Source organism: Salvia splendens, chromosome 7 (genome assembly GCF_004379255.2).
Source record: "Salvia splendens isolate huo1 chromosome 7, SspV2, whole genome shotgun sequence".
NCBI classification, from domain to species: Eukaryota; Viridiplantae; Streptophyta; class Magnoliopsida; order Lamiales; family Lamiaceae; genus Salvia; species Salvia splendens.
This window is the reverse complement of record NC_056038.1, coordinates 31952547-31972011: the sequence shown is the minus strand read 5'-3', so window position 1 is coordinate 31972011 and position 19465 is coordinate 31952547. Positions and strand designations below refer to the sequence as shown.

Below are 19465 nucleotides of genomic sequence, written 5' to 3'. Positions count from 1 at the left end.
CTGGTTGCCGATGATAGCGTCCTTGGAGACGTCGACGAAGTTCTTGGCCAGCCACATTGTCTCCTGCGGACTATACATCTTCGGCCCCTCCTCATCTGCAACCTTGCCCTCGCCCCTTCCTTCAACTGGCTCCATATCACTGATGTCGTACTCATCAGTGTTAACTGGCGATTCCATTTCCATGTTGGTAGGCAACCCCGAACTAGACGTTGCATTTGGGTCGGGCGTCGGCGACGTGCCAGTTGTTGGCGTTGACGAAATCGTCCATCTGTCGTTGGTCGCTGTTAAACCAATCCATAGAAGCCGAAAATATTGGAATACAAGAGGATTGAAATTGAGTTTGTGTGGAAGAGTGGTAGAATGGAGCACAACAAGTGTATAAATAGGCAAACAAAATAAAAAAAAATTATAATCGAGGGGACTTGCGGTCCGGCCCGAAGACATCTAACGCCGGGCCGGGACTCGCATTTTGCGTCGTTAACCCTGAGTCGGGACGGACCGCGGGAGCTGTCCCGGGACGCAACTGCGTCACCGGGACGGTCCCAGGCCGCAACTTCTCGACGTTTAACGCTCGCGGCCCGGGCCGGACCCAGTTGCGGCCCATCCCCTCCTCGTTGGGGATGCTCTAAGAGAACAATGATGGCATTCATATTCTTTCATGATAAGTTGCGTCATCGGGATGGTCCCAGGCCGCAACTTCTCGATGTTTAACGCTCGCAGCCCGGCTCCTCCGCGTTGGGTAGTGTTGCCCACGGTTCCAAAACCGGCAGTTCCGGTTAGGAACCGGCAGTTCCGGTTAGGAACCGCCTGTTCAGGTTTATAGGAATTCGGAACTGTACCGTGAGGCTATTTTACGGTTCCGGTTCGGAACCGCCGGTTTTTGGACGGTTTACACGGTTCCGGTTCGAAAACCGACGGTTTCACGGTTTGGTTTTTTTTTCTATGTAATTTGAAATTTGGACTTATACAATAAATTGGAACAAGACAACGGATAATTTAAATTGAAATAAGACGAATAAGGTGAAAATGATATCAATTTTATTGAATTTGAGTTGTAACGGACAATGATATATTGCAATTTACAATACATGTACAAGTATACAACATACAACAATGTAATATAATTTACAAGGGTCGTCGGAACGTAAATAAAAAAACATGAAATGAGGGGATAATGGATGAATTTGAATTCAAAATCAAAATAAAAAGAAAAATGAATTTCGGAAAACTGGCGGTTTTGGCGGAAAACCGTTGGAACCACCGGTTTCACCGCTAAAACCGCCGGTTCGGTCAACAAACCGTCTGCCTCGTGTTCCGCACCGGAACCGAAAACCGCCGGTTTCGCGGCTAACCGCCGGTTTCCGGTCCAAAAACCGACGTTTTGGCTGACAAAACCGACTGAAAAAGCTGCCCCCGCTGCCGCCTTGGTTTTCTCGTCGGAACCGTGAAACCACCGGTTAACCGGCGGTTCGGTGACGGTTCCGGTTCGAAAAATCTTGAAGCGGAACCGAACCGCGGTTCTAATTGCGACGGTTTCGGTTCGAAAAAATTGACACGGTTCCGGTTTGGCGGTTAACCGCCAGAACCGTAACCGGTGGGCACCTCTAGCGTTGGGGATGCTCTAAAAGAACAATGTGGCATTCATATTCTTTCATGATAATTTGTTTGTACGTATAGTATCTAAATTTGATGTCACTCTATTTATATTTCATGGCTTCTAGCTATGAATTCAACCTCTATGAAGTATGAACCATAAAGTCAGTAGTTCATGCATATTTAATGAGTGCATTTCATTCCATTCTCTCTTTACTATGTAGGCACAATGCCTTAATATGTTTAATTTATCTATCAATTAAAGCATACTATGTTATGTAATTAGTAGAAATGTTTAAGGTATACATCAATTTGTATGTAAGTATTATCGACCCATCAAGAGTGATATTACACCGACCATCTACCAATACAAATCATGACTGATGTGTATTTATGGTGTACCCCCATAAACTATGCTCAAATTAAAGAAAATTCCGAAAGTTTACTTAACATAATCATTTTCCAATTTCAGAATAATTTTGCTCATGGAATAAAATGTGATAGTACTAAAACAAGCTAACTTTCCATTCTATTTATATTTGAAAATTTCAAGAATCCATAAACAAACATGGCCTAGTTGAGGTTGAGCCAACTTCTCGCTTCCATCTTCCCTTGTCCACTTTTCACTCCTGCGGCAACCACCACCCTCCGCCGGCAAAATGCTGCACCACCACCACTACCTCCTATGCCTACTCCTATTAACCCTCACATCATCGCCTCTAATCCTTTCCCTGAACCAAGAAGGCGTCTTCCTCCAACAAGCCAAGCTCGGCTTCGACGATCCCAACTCCGTCCTCGCCACCTGGAACCCTAGCGACGCCACTCCCTGCAAATGGACCGGCGTCGTCTGCAATCCCGCCACCCACTCCGTCGTGTCCCTCGACCTCTCCAGCTCCAATCTCTCCGGCCCCTTCCCTTCCATTCTCTGCCGCCTCAAAAACTTGATTTCCGTCTCATTCTACGATAACTTCGTCAACTCCACTCTACGGGCTGACGACGTCGTTTCGTGCCAGTCGCTGGAGCACCTTGATTTGGCGCAGAACTACCTCACCGGCCACCTCCCTGCCACGCTACCTCACCTCCCCAATTTGAAGTATCTCGATTTGACCGGGAATAACTTCTCCGGCGTGATCCCGGACAGTTTCGGAACGTTCCAGAAGCTTGAGGTGCTCGCATTGGTGGAGAATTTGCTCGATGGGACGATTCCGCCGTTTCTCGGAAACATCTTGACGCTGAAGCAGTTGAATCTGTCGTACAACCCGTTTTCGCCGGGTCGGATCCCGCCGGAGCTGGGGAACCTCACCAATTTGGAGGTGCTGTGGCTGACGGAGACGAATTTAGTCGGTGAGATACCCGAGTCACTGGGTCGACTCGTCAGGCTCACCGATTTGGATCTGGCGTACAACTCGTTGAGCGGCGCGATCCCGAGTTCGCTCACTGAATTGACGAGCTTGGTTCAACTCGAGCTGTATAACAACTCACTGACGGGTGAGCTGCCCAGCTCTGGCTGGTCGAACATGACGTCACTGCGGCGGATTGACGCTTCGATGAACGATTTGAGCGGCAGCATTCCTGCCGAGTTGTGCGAGTTGCCGCTCGAGTCGCTCAATCTGTACGAGAACAATCTGCGAGGTGAAGTGCCGGAAGGCATTGCTGATTCTCCCGATTTGTATGAGCTGAGGCTATTCCAGAATCACTTATCTGGACGGTTACCGCCGAATCTCGGTAAACTATCGCCGTTGAAGTGGATTGATGTTTCAACCAATAAATTTTCCGGTCCATTGCCGGAGAATTTGTGTCTCAACGGGGCTCTCGAGGAGCTCTTGTTGATTGAAAACTCGATTTCCGGCGAATTACCGGCGAGCCTCGGGGAATGCCATAGCTTGTTGCGTTTGCGGTTAGGGCACAACAGCTTTTCCGGTGAGGTACCGGAGCGCTTGTGGGGGCTTCCACACGTTTCCTTACTTGAGCTTTCCGGAAACTCGTTTACCGGCGGTATTGCGAAAACCATCGCCGGCGCTTCCAACTTATCTCAGCTGATTTTGTCGGGGAACTACTTTTCCGGTAGTTTACCAGCCGAGATTGGGCTTTTGGATGGTTTGCTGGAACTTTCGATCAATGATAACAAGTTATCAGGTTCTTTGCCGAGTAGTGTAGTGAATCTTGGGCAATTGGTGAAGCTTGATCTTCACAACAATGGATTATCTGGTGTAATCCCAAGTGGGATTCAATCTTTGAAGAGGCTAAATGAGCTCAATTTGGCAAATAATGGATTTTCAGGGAATATTCCGAATGAGATTGGGGATTTAAGTGTTCTCAACTATCTCGATTTATCTGGAAATAAGTTCTCTGGCGAAATCCCTGTTGGGTTGCAGAACTTGAAGCTTAATCTCCTCGATTTGTCGAATAATCGCCTATCTGGTAACATTCCGGCCATGTATGCCAAGGAAGTGTACAAAGATAGCTTCTTGGGGAATCCAGGATTATGTGGAGACATTGATGGTCTCTGCAATGGAAAAGGTGGAATCCAGGAAATGGGGTACGTATGGTTGTTGAGATCAATCTTCATAGTTGCTGGATTAGTTCTGATTGTTGGTGTGGTGTGGTTCTACTTCAAGTACAAGAACTTCGACAAGGCGAAGAAGTCCATGGATAGATCAAAATGGACATTGATGTCGTTCCACAAACTGGAATTCAGTGAGAACGAGATATTGGATGCTTTAGATGAGGATAATGTGATTGGAAGCGGGGCGTCTGGTAAGGTATACAAGGTGGTATTGAGCACTGGTGAGGCCGTTGCTGTGAAGAAGCTCTGGGGGCGCCCCAAGTCAGCTGAGGATAGTGTTGATTTGGAAAAGGGAAATGGTGGTTTTGAGGCTGAGGTTGAGACATTGGGGAAGATTAGGCATAAGAACATAGTGAAGTTGTGGTGTTGCTGCAGCACCAGGGATTGCAAGCTTTTGGTTTATGAGTACATGCCTAATGGCAGCCTTGGTGATCTGCTTCACAGCACGAAAGGCGGTTTGTTGGATTGGCCGATTAGGTTTAAGATCGCGTTGGATGCTGCTGATGGCCTGTCCTACTTGCACCATGACTGTGCTCCCGCGATTGTTCATAGGGACATCAAGTCGAATAATATATTGCTGGATTCGGAGTTTGGGGCTCGGGTTGCGGATTTTGGTGTGGCCAAGATGGTTGATGCCAATGCCAAGGGGAGTCACTCTATGTCCGTCATTGCAGGCTCTTGTGGCTACATTGCTCCAGGTTAGTTAGTTAGTTAGTTCCTCAATATTCTTGATGAGATAATATCATAGTTTTGATGTAGAATATGTGAATATTGAAGTGATATTTCATTTCAGAATACGGTTACACGCTTCGTGTGAACGAGAAGAGCGACACATACAGCTTCGGGGTGGTGATTCTGGAGCTTGTCACGGGGAAGCATCCCGTGGATCCGGAGTTTGGGGAGAAGGACTTGGTGAAATGGGTGTGCACCACAGTGGACCAGAAGGGCGTGGAGCACGTGATCGACCCCAGGCTCGATTCGTGCTTCAAGGATGAGATATGCGGAGTCCTCAACATAGGACTCCTCTGCACCTCCCCACTCCCCATCAACCGCCCTTCCATGAGACGCGTGGTCACCATAATGCAAGCCATCGCCAACGGCACCCACCACAACGCCCCCGGGAAGGACGGAAAGCTGACGCCTTATTACTATCAAGACGCCTCCGATCAACCCACTTGAGGGGTGTGAAATAGTGAAACATTGTTACTCCACATATTAGGTGAGGGGAGTCTGCCAAAATGTAAATGAATCAACCACCAGAGGTTTTGTTACTCTGTTTGGAGATATTCTTACATTTATACCTTGTCTCATTTATGCACCTAACATGTTCACTTGCATCAATTGGGAATCTTGTTACAAATTTGATTTAGTCGTTGGAATGATAAATTTTTGCCATAAATGGTAATGCACTAAAAAAAGGGCCCAGAGGAAACTCCTCTTACAAAATAGGAACACAGACTGCTTCAGATTTTTGTCTTACAGTTGGAATTCTCCAATTGCAAATACAAACCGTTTCTTATTTCTACCTTCTCAAACACTAGATACATTTTTATTTGGCTGTTACAAAAAATACAAATAAAACATTTGCAGATAGCTATGAAAATTACTAATATCGCTGTCCAAACGGTGGGAAAGCGACGGTGTATATGTGCGTGAACATTAATCCAATGAGTTTGTTCTATCTTGCATTTAATATTATGGGTGCCTATATTTCTGGATTTCCTAAGTTCTGTAGAAGCATTTATGTGGCTTATATCATATGAATTCTCATTAATATCAAGAATGTAGTACAGGTAATTTGAAATCGTTGCATTCACTCAATTCATACATTTTTAGGTACACATTTACTGGCCGTTATTAATTTTGAGTCTATAATTGTACGCAGCCTTAATTTCAAATTCATTTCTCAACCGCACCAAAACTTAGAGAGATGGAAAGATTGGTATTGTTAGTAGTAGTATAATTTTGTTTTCGAAATTCCATTACCAACTGTTTGAATCAAGTCAACTAAACAAAGAAACTAGCATTAGGTTTGTTTGACGATCTAAGACCATCCGCAACACTATCTTTTATCCGTCTCTTAACCGTCTCATCCATTAACTATTTATGAGCCTCACTGTACTTTTCACTCCATCTCTTAACTAAGAGACAGAACCTGCAACTGTCCATCTCTTATCCGTATCTTAACCATCTCTTAACTTACTATTCATTCAATTTCATTTTTTATTTTTATTTCCAACAAATTCAATTAATAAAAACACACTTCATTAAATAAAATAAAATTACAACATAAAATAAAAATACAACTTAAAATTTTAAAAAAAACACACATAATTAAAATCCTAAAAAAATAAAAATTACATAATTTAAAATACAATTTTATAGTAATTAAAAAAACTACTCCGCCGGCGAATCATCCCCCGAAGGCGGTGGCGGTGCACTGAAGCCACCTGAAGGCGGAATACCAATTTGTTATGCCAAATACTCAATTCCGGCAAGATGAGCTTGGTATTGGGGAGGCGTCATGCGGGAAGTGTCCGCCATCGTGGCGGTCAAGTTCATGGACATTAGGGTGTTCGAGGCCACCCCCGAGCCCGAGCCCGCCTGGCTTGATTCGCCTTGGCCCCTCCTCCCTCTAGCCGCCTTCGCCGCCTTGGTCCCTTGCAGCAGACGGCGCCTACGAGAGGACCCCCTACATCGTCTGTCGTGCCCTCAACCTCCTGCGAGGCATCGTCTTGTGCGGCGCTGCCCGAACCGCCCCCACTAGACGAGTATTGACCACCCGCCGTGTGCTTCGTGCGCTTCGAGGTCGAGCCCGAGCTGGACCGCACACCGCCGACCCACCTTTCCTCGTCTTTGACGGCCTCCCACACATCGACATGTTTGAATTCTTTGTTGGTGTCCTCGAAGTAGACTTGCAAAGCCGATCTCAGAATGTCGGCTCCCGTGGCTCCGCTTTGGTAATGAGCCACCTCGTTCTTGTAGATGCCGCAGAATTTTTTGACCTCTCTGTCGACTCGGTCAAAGTGAGCGCGGAGCATCTTTAATGTGTGGGGCGGGACCCCTTCGGCTTAATCTCGTTGTATGCCTCAGTGACCTTTTCCCAGAAGCACTTCCGGGTTTGTTGATTCCCGACGATGTGATCATACAAGACGCTGATCCAAGCGTTGTACACAGTCATCGTGTCCTTATGGCTGTACGGATGTCGGCCTACATCCTCCTCCTCCTCGGCCGCCTCCGCCTCTTCCTCCACTGCCCTGGAGCTTCCACTGCCTCGTCCTCATTCCGGAGTGGGTTCATCCGGATAATCCCTGCGAACTCCTCGGGGCGGAGGGACGAGCGTATCATCAACGTCAAAATGGGGTGGTTGGTACCCCGCCGGCGTCGACGAGCCCTGGGTGCCCGACGTTGACGAACCGGAGCAGGAACCACCCAAGACATTCCCAGTCGCCAAACGCGTTGATGTCAAACCCACCGGAGCCGCCACCGCCATAGTTGTCGTCGCCGGACATTTTGTGATGACAGGTTAGATGAAAATTAGAGAGGAAATGGAGATGATTTGGGAAGAATAGCTGTGTGCTTGTGTGTGAAATGAGGATGAAATAGGAGTATTTATAGAGTAAAAAATAAAAAATAATAAATAAAAAAAAGGAAAAAAGGAAAAAACGGTCGAAAATAACGGTAATATTACCGTTATTTTTTTATTTTTTTTATTAAATTCAATTTTTTTTAAAAAATGATTTATTGCGTCAGCGTGACGAAGCCCACTCGCGGGCCGGCGAGTAGGCGTCACGCGTGGCGCCGGAGCGCGCCACGTCGCGCGTGGCGAGATAGCTCGCGATCCGTCTCGGTGGGACGGGCGTCTCGGCGAGACCGGGACGAGACGGGACGCTGCAACGCGTCTCGCCGCCGTCTCGTCTCGGCAGGACGAGATACGAGCCACCCGCGGGACGCGTTGCGGGTGGCCTAATGCACAACAATACAACAATCTAAGACTCGAGATAATAAAACATATCAGCAAAAAGAAAATAGTTCATCTGCCCCCAAAGCACCAACTTCCAAAGTGAAAAACAAGGATAGAGAAAAGCTACATGAACTTTTCTTAATAATTTCAAATGCAATTGCTGGAATGGATGAATCCGATAGTTAATTAATCTTTTATTAATTTGATCTATAGATACTTCTCATTCGTAAGTAACTCGATGCTAAATTAAACAATCAATACAAAAAATCCACATCTGAGTTTAATTTTTTTTTGTTTCACAAGGTATCCTATCCCATTTATGGGCATATAATTCAACAGTATGCACATTCTCATATTTACTAATGAAAACGAGCTTAGACTGAAAAAGGCTTAGCCCAAATAATAGTGGTCTGCTTATAGACAGAAAGATGTCCAATAGCTTCAATAAATACTCTTCATCTCATTACAATTCTTATCAATTAATTTATTGTCCAACTTCTCTCTATTTCAATAATTTTCTATATCATACGCATTTCGTATATGGATCCATACAATGTAAAATCTCGGACAATAGGGATAATGTCAGTCCGAGAAGAAAATTAGTGAAATTATTATATTTTATGGTATGTAATCCTTCATAATAAGTGAATTTTGCATTGTTTGAGGGAGACTTCTATAATTTTTCCACTCCAGTAATACTTGTAAGTTCGATGTGCAATTTTTTTTTTATTGTTTTCTATATAAATTTGATGTGTTTATATAAATAATGCTAGAGGGGTGGTGTTTTGGTAAAATCTAAAGTTTGCATTGTACTCCTACAACGTCTGCCTCTGACAAGAGGAAAATGATTGAAGAGTTTTATGGAATGGTAAGACCTGAAGTAGTTGAGGTCCATCCTCCAGATGTTGTCAAAACAAAGGGCCACGCTAGCAGCTCCGCGAGCCGTCTGATTTCGAAGAGAGAAAATGCTATAAAGGAGGCTACTAGGCCCCTTCGACGGTGTAAGGCTTGCGATGAGATGGGTCATCATGACTCTAAAAACTGTCCAATGCTTAAAGAGATGGTGAACGAGAAAGAGTTGCGCAAGGGAAAGAGGAAATGTTGAATTATTTTAGCAAACTGCGTTATTAGTTTTGATTTTCGCATTGTTTTTTATTATTCAGTATATTCCATTAGCTTGGGTTTCAGATTAGTTTCGAATAATACATTTATGATTGATTTTGACATCTGGTACATTATTACTCATTTATAGTACATTATTACTCATTTATAGTACATTATTATCCACTTAAGTTACATTATTAATTTTTTAACATCATTCTTCTATTATTATACATTACAGTCATTTTAATTAATAACCAAGCAGTTTAAATTACATTATTATATCCATCATCTACATTATTATTCTCTTATCCTACATTATGAATATTTTGGTACATTATTTAAGTCATTCGACACCTTCAAATTGAATCACTAACAGACATGAGGTATAATAATATCCAGTATATGTTGAGAGATAATGATCTCATAAATTAATACCAAAATATGATTCTAAATCCAACAAGTTTACCACAATTGTTTTGGTTCAAAACAAAACTAGTACCAAGTCATTCATGTTTGTTTCCAACATAAGTTATCACAAAATAGATTTCAAGTGTATAAAAACAAATTATCCATTCAACATCCAGAAGATCACTCCAGCCCATATTCATCGACCCACTTATCAAAGTTGAACTTTGTCGGCTTTCCCTTCCAATGCCTGGTGGCGACAGCTTGGTTGATGGCACCTCGGGTGTTATGTGCACATGTAAGTAGTGTCTTTGCAAACTTGATTCGCAACATGTCCAAGCTCTTTGTCCCCTTTGCACTAAACCCACAGTCTCATTCTTTCTCCCTTTCGCCAAAGTAGGTCTCCATATGGCGCATCACATACACCACTGTCTCCATTGAGACTATATTGTTCCTCCAACATATTGTTACCACATGGGTAGTGCATTTTCTGATTTGAGTCGCCAATTTTGTAACCTTGCACTTGTTAAGTGCTTCGGCTAGGAATTTTTTTCTGCATAAACAGATAATGTGAGATCAACTCCAAATAATGTAAGTTACCAATAATATAATGCAACGTAACATGACATAGACATCACAACAGAAGGTGAATTATATACCAGCATTGATGGTGTTTTTCCGTATTTGGCATTGAATGAGGAATGGGGATTCAGCCAGGCTATTGTCAATGATATTCATTTTACCATCAGGCAGGTCGAAACATACTACGTATTGGAGGTTGCTACCCTAAATTGGAAAGAAAAACTGCACAAGCAAAAGTAAATTATATTGCACTCGCTCCGTCCCGCTTTAGGAGTCCCGATTGATCAATTTCGGGCGTCCCACTTTAGGAGTCCCGGTTGGGATAAACTAATAAAAAATGCCTACAAAGTAAGTAAAAAAAGTGGGTCCCAACATTTATTTATTACACACTGAATTAAAAGTGGGTCCCAACATCCACTACAATATTTATTTATTACACACTCAATTTAAAGTGGATCCCAACATCCACTACAACATTTATTTATTACACACTCAATTAAAAGTGGGTCTCAGAATACACTACAACATTTATTTATTACACACTCAAACACTTTCTTAAAACATGTGTCCGACTCAACCGGGACTCCTAAAACGGGACGGATGAAGTACATTATATTGCACATCATTAACACCATCATATACATTATTCATACATCACTCACCAAGTCATAGTTCTCCCACTGAAAGTCACCTGTACCCAGAGCTTCATCAAAAAGAAAAGTCCAGAATGCCTCGAACAACCTTTTTTCTTCCCGATCAGGTGGTGCGTCCACCACCGTGTGTTGCTACAATTTTGTTGGGTTAATTAGTTAATTATCTTTATTTATTAGAGTAATTATTGTACAACATAATAAAATTTTGTACTCACACAAGGACGTGTTGAGAAGAAAATCCTGGAAATCGTCTTTAGAGCCTTGATCTTTTCCATATTATTAAGGTACGAGCTCCAAGCAGCAATAATACCATGCGACACTGGCTTGAACGGAGCCAAAGACTTGAACTCACTCTGCACAGTTCTGGTAAAGTTGTCTTCGTAGACAACAGAATCCCTGGCCAACATTAAACCGTTCAACAAACTAACTGATGTTCACGCAGAAGCAAAACCATAACTGCAATACTTACTGATTTTGGTCAGTTGTGTTAAGTACCTAGTAGTACAATTCTTTGTCAATATTATTAGGCTTGGTTGTAATTCGAACCGCGCGCTCATTGAATGGAGAACGCGCAGCGAGACTTGCCTTCTTCAAATGAGCGGTTATGTGATTCTTACCCTCCTGCACGAATGCACAAAATGTTTACAACAAATAAAAAACACCCAACAGGATTGTTGTAACATATGCACTAATATATTGTAATCATTAAATAAGTTAGTACCACATCTCCGGGCTCATCTATTTGGATCTGCTTGGCTTTCCCCTTTCCTGCAGCAACCCCCCTTTCAATGCCCAACTATTTTCCCTTCCCACACTTTGCAGCTCCATCTTTTGTTGGTTTTGTAGTTTTTTCAACACAAATCTCAACACCTTTCCCCTTTCGAGCAACAGGTTCCATATTTAAAAAAACAAAACAAATTAATGCAAGGAACCACCTATGTAATGTAGCAATACATTCATATAATGTACCAAATCATGCATATAATGTAACAAGGAAGCATATAATGTAGTAATACATGCATATGATTCACGTACAATAATGTATGCAACTGTGGTGGCAATAATGTACCAATACATGTATATAATGCAGGTATAACACTACTTATATCATATAATTTCAACCCTAAGACAATAACAGTATATCCAACAGGCCCTTAAGATGTAAATACCTTAACACTCTCTACGGATCCTGATACGGAGATAACCTCCATTCCTAGTAGGGAAGCTCCAGCCGAGGGAGGCGAGCCGGTGAGTGTGAATGGGGCGGCAGAGAGTGAGGTGATGGAAGAGGAGACGCGTGTGAATGAGGCGGCAGAGAGTGAGGTGACGGAAGAGGAGGCGCCGACAGCTGAGGTGCCGGCGGCCAGTGGAAGACCCCGGAGACAACCGAAACCGATCACGCGCTATGGAGACTTTGTGTCTCATTAGAGCAGCGAGGCAGAGACGTCCGAGAATTTACATTGCATTAGATTAGTAGTAATTAGCAGTATTTATTTTTGGTTAATCTCCTTTTACATTATGGATAATTTTGTTATTAATTGAGTCGGGCCCAATAAGCCCCTTTCCGGGTTTTCTTGGTGATTCTTTCCCGGATCGCAAAAGAGAGTCGAAGCATCTAGGGTCCTTAGCTATAAAAGGGAGATACATTATGAGTTTTCACTAAGCAATAATATCACAATCTTCCCAATTTCTTATTCTTTACGTTTTTTCCGCAATTGCAAACCCTAGAATCGGAGCAGATCGCCGGGAGAGCCTGCGACGTCCGAACTTGATCCTCCATCGTCGATTCCTCGTCGCCGATAACTACGCGTTAAGGGGATTACCCTTAACAACTGGTGCTTTCATTGTTGATCTCATGGCTGATTCAAACACGTTCGAAGGGCGCACAGAACCCTTGTGCTCCTTGCCGGTGGTAACCGATCCAGTTCTAACCCCAATCGAGGATTCGCCCGGCTTAGACCCGATTAAAGTAATGTTCGAGCACATGTTGGCGGGTATGGCGAGGTTGGAGTCCCGTATGGAGACGTATGATAGCCTTTCGTCGTCGCGCCGCACTCAGCGACTGGATCCGGAGCCGCCGCATAGTCGCCCGTTCACCCGATCACTGGGGGTGTCCCTGCCGTTTCACCCACCGCTCTCCACATTAGCCGCATCCACTCCATCAATCCCGGCGGCGGGAGGGTCTGCGGGCCGTTTTGATAGCTTTTGGCCAAACCCTAATTCAGGGCCTGGGTCGTTCCGACCGGATTTTACCCAGCAACGGCGTGGTGGGTGGGACCTTCCCCCCACGTCTTGGTTCCAGCAGTCTTCGTGGGACGCCCCAGAGCCGTCGCGTCCACAGCAGTTGCCGGCGTGGGACATGCCGCTTACGACGCGTGCCCCCCCACCGTCGGATCCATGGGGGAACAGATTTCCCGAATTTCAGGCGCATGGCAGTCGACCGTCGTGGGAGACCTCAGGTCAACGGCAGCAGATCGTGGAAAAGCCGCCTGGGGTCACGATGAAGCCTCCTCTCTTCGACGGGTCGAACGTTACGAGTTGGATCTCGAGGATTCAATTCTATTTTGATCATTTTTCCCTACCGGAGGAACAACGCTTACACTATGCGGTGATGTTGTTCGAACCCCCCGTCGCGGAATGGGTGTTTAATTATCGCGAGGGGAACCCGACGGCGAGGTGGGGCGAGTTTTTGGAGGATGTTCGCCGTCGCTTCGATCCTAAGTGTTTTGTGGATCATTTTGGGGTGTTGGCTAAGCTGTTTCAGACCGGGTCGTTGGCCGATTATAATTCGGAGTTTGATAGTATGTTGAATCGAGTTCGGGGGGTGCCCGAGCGTCGTTTGGTAACACTGTACGTTGAGGGGTTAGTGCAGCCGGTGCGGAACCAGGTTAAATTTCAGTACCCTCCCTCGGTGGCGGCCGCCATGGCCCTGGCAGTGTAGTTCGATGCTGCGGTAGAACGACCACCGACCCATCATTCGGCCCAACGCCGACCGTGGCAACCTCGCGGGGGACAGCAACCTCAGCAGCACACGCTACCCCAGTTGGGTTCCGTTGGGGGCCAGCAGCAGCAGCCTCAGCCGCCGGCAGCACCATCAACTCGCCCTGGCCTTCAGCGGGGCAGCGACTACGCCGGCGTCCAGGTCATCCGGCTTAGTGCAGCAGAAAAGGCGGAACGGACGAGAAAAGGGCTGTGTTGGTATTGCCCTGAGAAGTGGGTTCCGGGGCACGTCTGTAACAAGACTTTCCTGGCATACATGGGCGAGGACCTGGTGGAACCGGAGGAGATGGAGGAGGATTCCCCTCCGGACGAATTGCTGACTACTGATTTGTCACACCTATATGCATTGGGGGGTCGCCCAAGTCCGAATTTGCTGTTGCTTGAGGGCCATATCGGGAACGAGCCTGTTCAATTGTTGGTGGATACGGGAAGTACCCACGATTTTCTGCACCCACGGGTGGCCGAGAAACTAAAATTGCCACTAACCGCGGTGCGACCTTTCAGGGTTTATGTGGGCAATAGCGCCTCGTTGGTGTGTTCATTTGCTAGTGTAGCCACAATGCTCCACATTCAGAAGGAGTCCTTTACAGTCACCTTGCATATATTGCCGATACATGGCCTTGACGTGGTACTGGGCATGGAGTGGCTGCGCTCCTTGCGACGAGTGACGAATGACTTTGTGGATGGTACGATAGAGTTCACACGAGGAGGTGTTCCGGTGTGTCTCAAGGTGGTTCCCACTGAGGCGCGTGAGGTGTCCTTCCGGGCGGCCTCATTACTCTTATTGCATAGCGCGGAAGCACGTGCTTTCGAGTTGGTCCAGCTACCTGGGTCGTCGCCGGCCGAGATGGACGAGGTCGTGTTCCCCACCGGCATCCCACATACGGTGTTAACGGTCTTAGAGATGAACCGGACGGTCTTCACCCTTCCGTCGGGCATGCCACCAAACCGGCCGTTTGATCACAGAATTCATTTACTCCCAAACACGAAGCCCGTGAGTGTTCGGCCTTATCGGTACCCGTACTTTCAGAAGGCGGAAATTGAACGACAGGTGAATGAGATGTTGGACACGGGGATTATCAGGAGGAGCCATAGCCCGTTCTCATCACCAGTGCTTTTGATCAGGAAGAAGGATGGCTCGTTTCGCTTCTGTATCGATTATAGGGCGTTGAACGCAGCTACTGTCCCGGACCACTTTCCCATTCCAACCACGGACGAGTTATTTGATGAGCTTGGGGCAGCAAGGGTCTTCACTAAGTTGGATCTCCGAGCAGGGTATCACCAGATTCGGATGCACTCAGAGGATGTGTTTAAGACGGCGTTCAGAACACACGACGGACATTTTGAATTCCTAGTGATGTCGTTTGGTTTAACCAACGCCCCGTCGACATTTCAGGCAGCAATGAACGACATATTTCGGCATCTTCTTCGGCAGTCAGTCATTGTGTTCTTTGACGACATTCTAATCTACAGTCCTTCGATGGAGAGCCACGCAGAGCATTTACACGAGGTGCTCTCTATCCTTCATTCACATTGCTTTTTTGTGAAACTATCGAAATGCACTTTCTGTTGTGCGACTGTAGATTATTTGGGGCATTTGATAGAGGAAGGCCAGTTGCGCGCCGACCCGGGGAAAATAGAGGCAATGGTGGCCTGGCCGACCCCGGTCACAGTCAAACAGCTGCGCGGGTTCTTGGGCCTCACGGGTTATTATAGGCGCTTTATCGCGCGGTATGCATCCATTGCTGCACCGTTGACAGAGTTATTGAAGAAGGATGCATTTGAATGGACACCCAGTGCCGCGGAGAGCTTTGAGGCACTCAAGATCGCTATGACGTCAGCTCCGGTGCTTCGCCTACCGGACTTCTCCAAGACCTTCTACTTGGAGACCGATGCCTCGGATTTTGGAGTGGGCGCGGTTCTACTACAAGACGGCCATCCACTGGCTTTCTTCAGCAAGAAGCTAGGTCCATGACGTCGCGTGACTTCAACCTACCATAAGGAGCTGCACGCGATTGTCGAAGCCGTTCAGAAATGGAGACAGTACTTGTTGGGACGAGAATTTGTGATTCGTAGTGACCAGAAGAGCCTCAAGGAACTACTCCAACAAGTGATTCAGACCCCGGATCAACAGTTGTTTGTGCGGAAACTGATGGGATACAAATTTCGTAATGAGTACAAGACAGGGGCGTCTAACAAGGCAGCGGATGCCCTGTCGCGACGGGATGTTGATATTGGCGATCCCGAGGCCGACGGAAGGTTGCTGACGGCTGTGAGTCACCCAATCCCGGATATTATGCAGATCTTGTGCAGGGAGAACGGGTCATTGGAGGAATTACTGGAACTCCATAAGGCCGTGAAGGCTAAGACGGCCAGCCCGAGTTTTTCGGTGGTAGAGGGGATGCTTTACTTTGACCGGAGAATTGTAGTCGGCCTAGCTTCGGCGGCGAAGGAAGCATTACTTTACGAGCATCACAGCACACCGATGGCGGGTCACCCGGGCATCGACCGAACTTTCCGCAGATTGGCGACCTCGTTCTTTTGGCGTCGCATGCGCAAGGACGTTAAGCGATTTGTCGAGGCTTGCTTTGAATGCCAAACGTCGAAATACTCGACCCAGAAACCGGCGGGTCTGCTTCAGCCATTGCCGATTCCGTCCCAGGTGTGGGAGGACGTTTCTATGGATTTTATCACGTGCTTGCCTCAATCGCGGGGCTACACTACGATTCTAGTCGCAGTGGACCGGCTGTCCAAGTATGCTCACTTTGCACCACTGCCGGCACGTTTTGATGCTTGGAGGGTGACACGGTTGTTCATTGATACTGTGATTAAGCACCATGGATTTCCGAAGACGCTAGTGTCCGACCGGGACCCCTTGTTTTTGAGTGACGTATGGAAACACATGTTGAAGCTAAGCGGTACTAAACAACAATTTTCAACGGCTTACCACCCTCAATCGGATGGCCAGACGGAAGTAAGAAATCGAGGGGTGGAGCAGTATCTGCGATCGTTTGTCGCGGATAGACCATCGAAATGGGTGAATTTGTTGCCTTGGGCGGAGTTAGCCCTGAACTGTTTCCACCATGAAGGCCTTGGCACATCCCCATTTCACGCCTTGTACGGCCGGGAGCCGCCGGCTCTCATCGCGGCGCCACCATCAGCGGCCACGCCGCCGGATGTAGCGCGCGATATTCGCGAACGGGGAGATTTGATAGTGGCGCTGCGTCGGAATTTGGAGAAGGCACAGCAGCGCATGCGTGCGACGGCGAATCGCCATAGGCGACATTTGGAGTTTAAAGTCGGAGACCGAGTGCTTCTCAAGCTGCAACAGTATCGTCAACACTCCGTGGCCCGTCCAGCGTCGGCTAAGCTGGGTCGCCGTTTCTATGGACCCTTTGAAGTCCTCGAACGAATCGGGGAGGTGGCGTATAGATTGAAGTTGCCGGATAGTAGCTGTATCCACAATGTGTTCCATGTGAGTTTGCTACGGCCATTTGTGGAAGGAAACCAGGCTGTGCCAGCAGCGTTTCCGGAGGTCTTTTCTCGGGGTCTGCCCATTGCAAGGCCAATGAGACTCCTGGCTAGGCGAACGGTGTTATGCGACAATGCTCCTCAAGAAGAGGGTCAGTTGGAATGGAACGATGACGGAGGGGCGGCACCAACATGGGAGCCTCTGGCGCTGATCGAGAGACACTTTCCGGACCTCCTTGTGGACAAGGAGGCTCTTATCGGAGGGGAGTTGATACGGAGATAACCTCCATTCCTAGTAGGGAAGCTCCAGCCGAGGGAGGCGAGCCGGTGAGTGTGAATGGGGCGGCAGAGAGTGAGGTGATGGAAGAGGAGACGCGTGTGAATGAGGCGGCAGAGAGTGAGGTGACGGAAGAGGAGGCGCCGACAGCTGAGGTGCCGGCGGCCAGTGGAAGACCCCGGAGACAACCGAAACCGATCACGCGCTATGGAGACTTTGTGTCTCATTAGAGCAGCGAGGCAGAGACGTCCGAGAATTTACATTGCATTAGATTAGTAGTAATTAGCAGTATTTATTTTTGGTTAATCTCCTTTTACATTATGGATAATTTTGTTATTAATTGAGTCGGGCCCAATAAGCCCATTTCCGGGTTTTCTTGGTGATTCTTTCCCGGATCGCAAAAGAGAGTCGAATCATCTAGGGTCCTTAGCTATAAAAGGGAGATACATTATGAGTTTTCACTAAGCAATAATATCACAATCTTCCCAATTTCTTATTCTTTACGTTTTTTCCGCAATTGCAAACCCTAGAATCGGAGCAGATCGCCGGGAGAGCCTGCGACGTCCGAACTTGATCCTCCATCGTCGATTCCTCGTCGCCGATAACTACGCGTTAAGGGGATTACCCTTAACAGATCCACTCTTTTTTGTAGCCATAATCTTTTCATGACCATTGTCACCTGCTTTGCCCTTTCTCTGCTCATTCACATGTAATACTAAAGAAAAACCCTTAGCGTAATGACCGTTTTAATGTACATTTGAACAAAAAATGCTTAAATAATGTACAATTGTTTTACCAATTTTTCTCACTTACTTTACCAATTATGCATTAAAACTCGTGTCGTTTCAATTGTTTCTATTTTTTGAATACGGATGAAGTATTATTAATTATACTGGCCTTCCCCTCTATCTCTTCTCTCATCGTTCCAAATCCAACTTCTCTATCTTTCTCTATAAATAAATCACAAAACACTTGCACAAGGTGAATGTGGCGGTTTGGCCTATGCTATCTCCATCCCTGATTATACTCATTCACATTCAATTATTTTATTATAAATAATTCTAAAAATTTCATGTTATAAATTAATGACTACATGATGTAAACTCATTCTTAGTTTTATCATCTAATAAAATAATAGTAGTAGTATTTTTAAATTCTTAAATGTCTAAGTTATTAAAGCGACTATATGCATATATACTTAATTTATTTAGTGTTATCTTCCAACAATTCACATCCAATTATTTTTATTTTAAATAATTTTTAAATATATAAATTATAAAAATAGCTACACGTGGATATCTTAATTTCTTAGTGTTATCATCCAAAATAATAATAGTAATATTTTATATTCAATTATTTTATTATTAAATGGAGTAATTCTTAAAAGTTTATATTATAATCATGCATATATACTTAATTTTATAGTGTTATCATCCAAAGAATTAATAATAGTATTTTATATTTAATTATTTTATTATTATACTCTTAATATTTTGTCATCCAACAAAATAATAGGAGGAATAGTATTCATATTCAATTATTTTATTACTAGTAATTCTTAATACTTTAGGTAAATAATAGTGTTATCATCAATTTCCTAGTGTAACCTCAATTTATGCGATATCTCTAAATAAATGAAACCTTTTTTTGAAGTGATTATATCCGTATTATAATATTTTCATACTCCATTTCCATATATAATCAATGTAATTTGATACTGATTTAACTTTACAAATATAGCAAAAGGGCAATTAAGTAAAAGGATAATACTAGTTAATAAGAATATCAATTTAAATAAAAATTAGTTTAAAATTTAAGTGCATCTTGTATATACAATTTTTGTAATTAAC

At 45.3% G+C, this 19465-nt stretch overlaps 1 protein-coding gene across 1 annotated transcript; it reads left to right on the top strand.

Annotated features, from left to right (window-relative positions):
• The first annotated feature begins 2138 nt into the window (after positions 1-2138).
• Positions 2139-5500, top strand: LOC121810237 (receptor-like protein kinase HSL1). The gene is made up of 2 exons (XM_042211003.1): positions 2139-4857; positions 4953-5500. The coding sequence occupies exons 1-2, from the start codon at positions 2253-2255 to the stop codon at positions 5336-5338; spliced, it is 2991 nt and encodes a 996-aa protein (XP_042066937.1). The 5' UTR covers positions 2139-2252; the 3' UTR covers positions 5339-5500.
• Positions 5501-19465: the final 13965 nt, after the last annotated feature.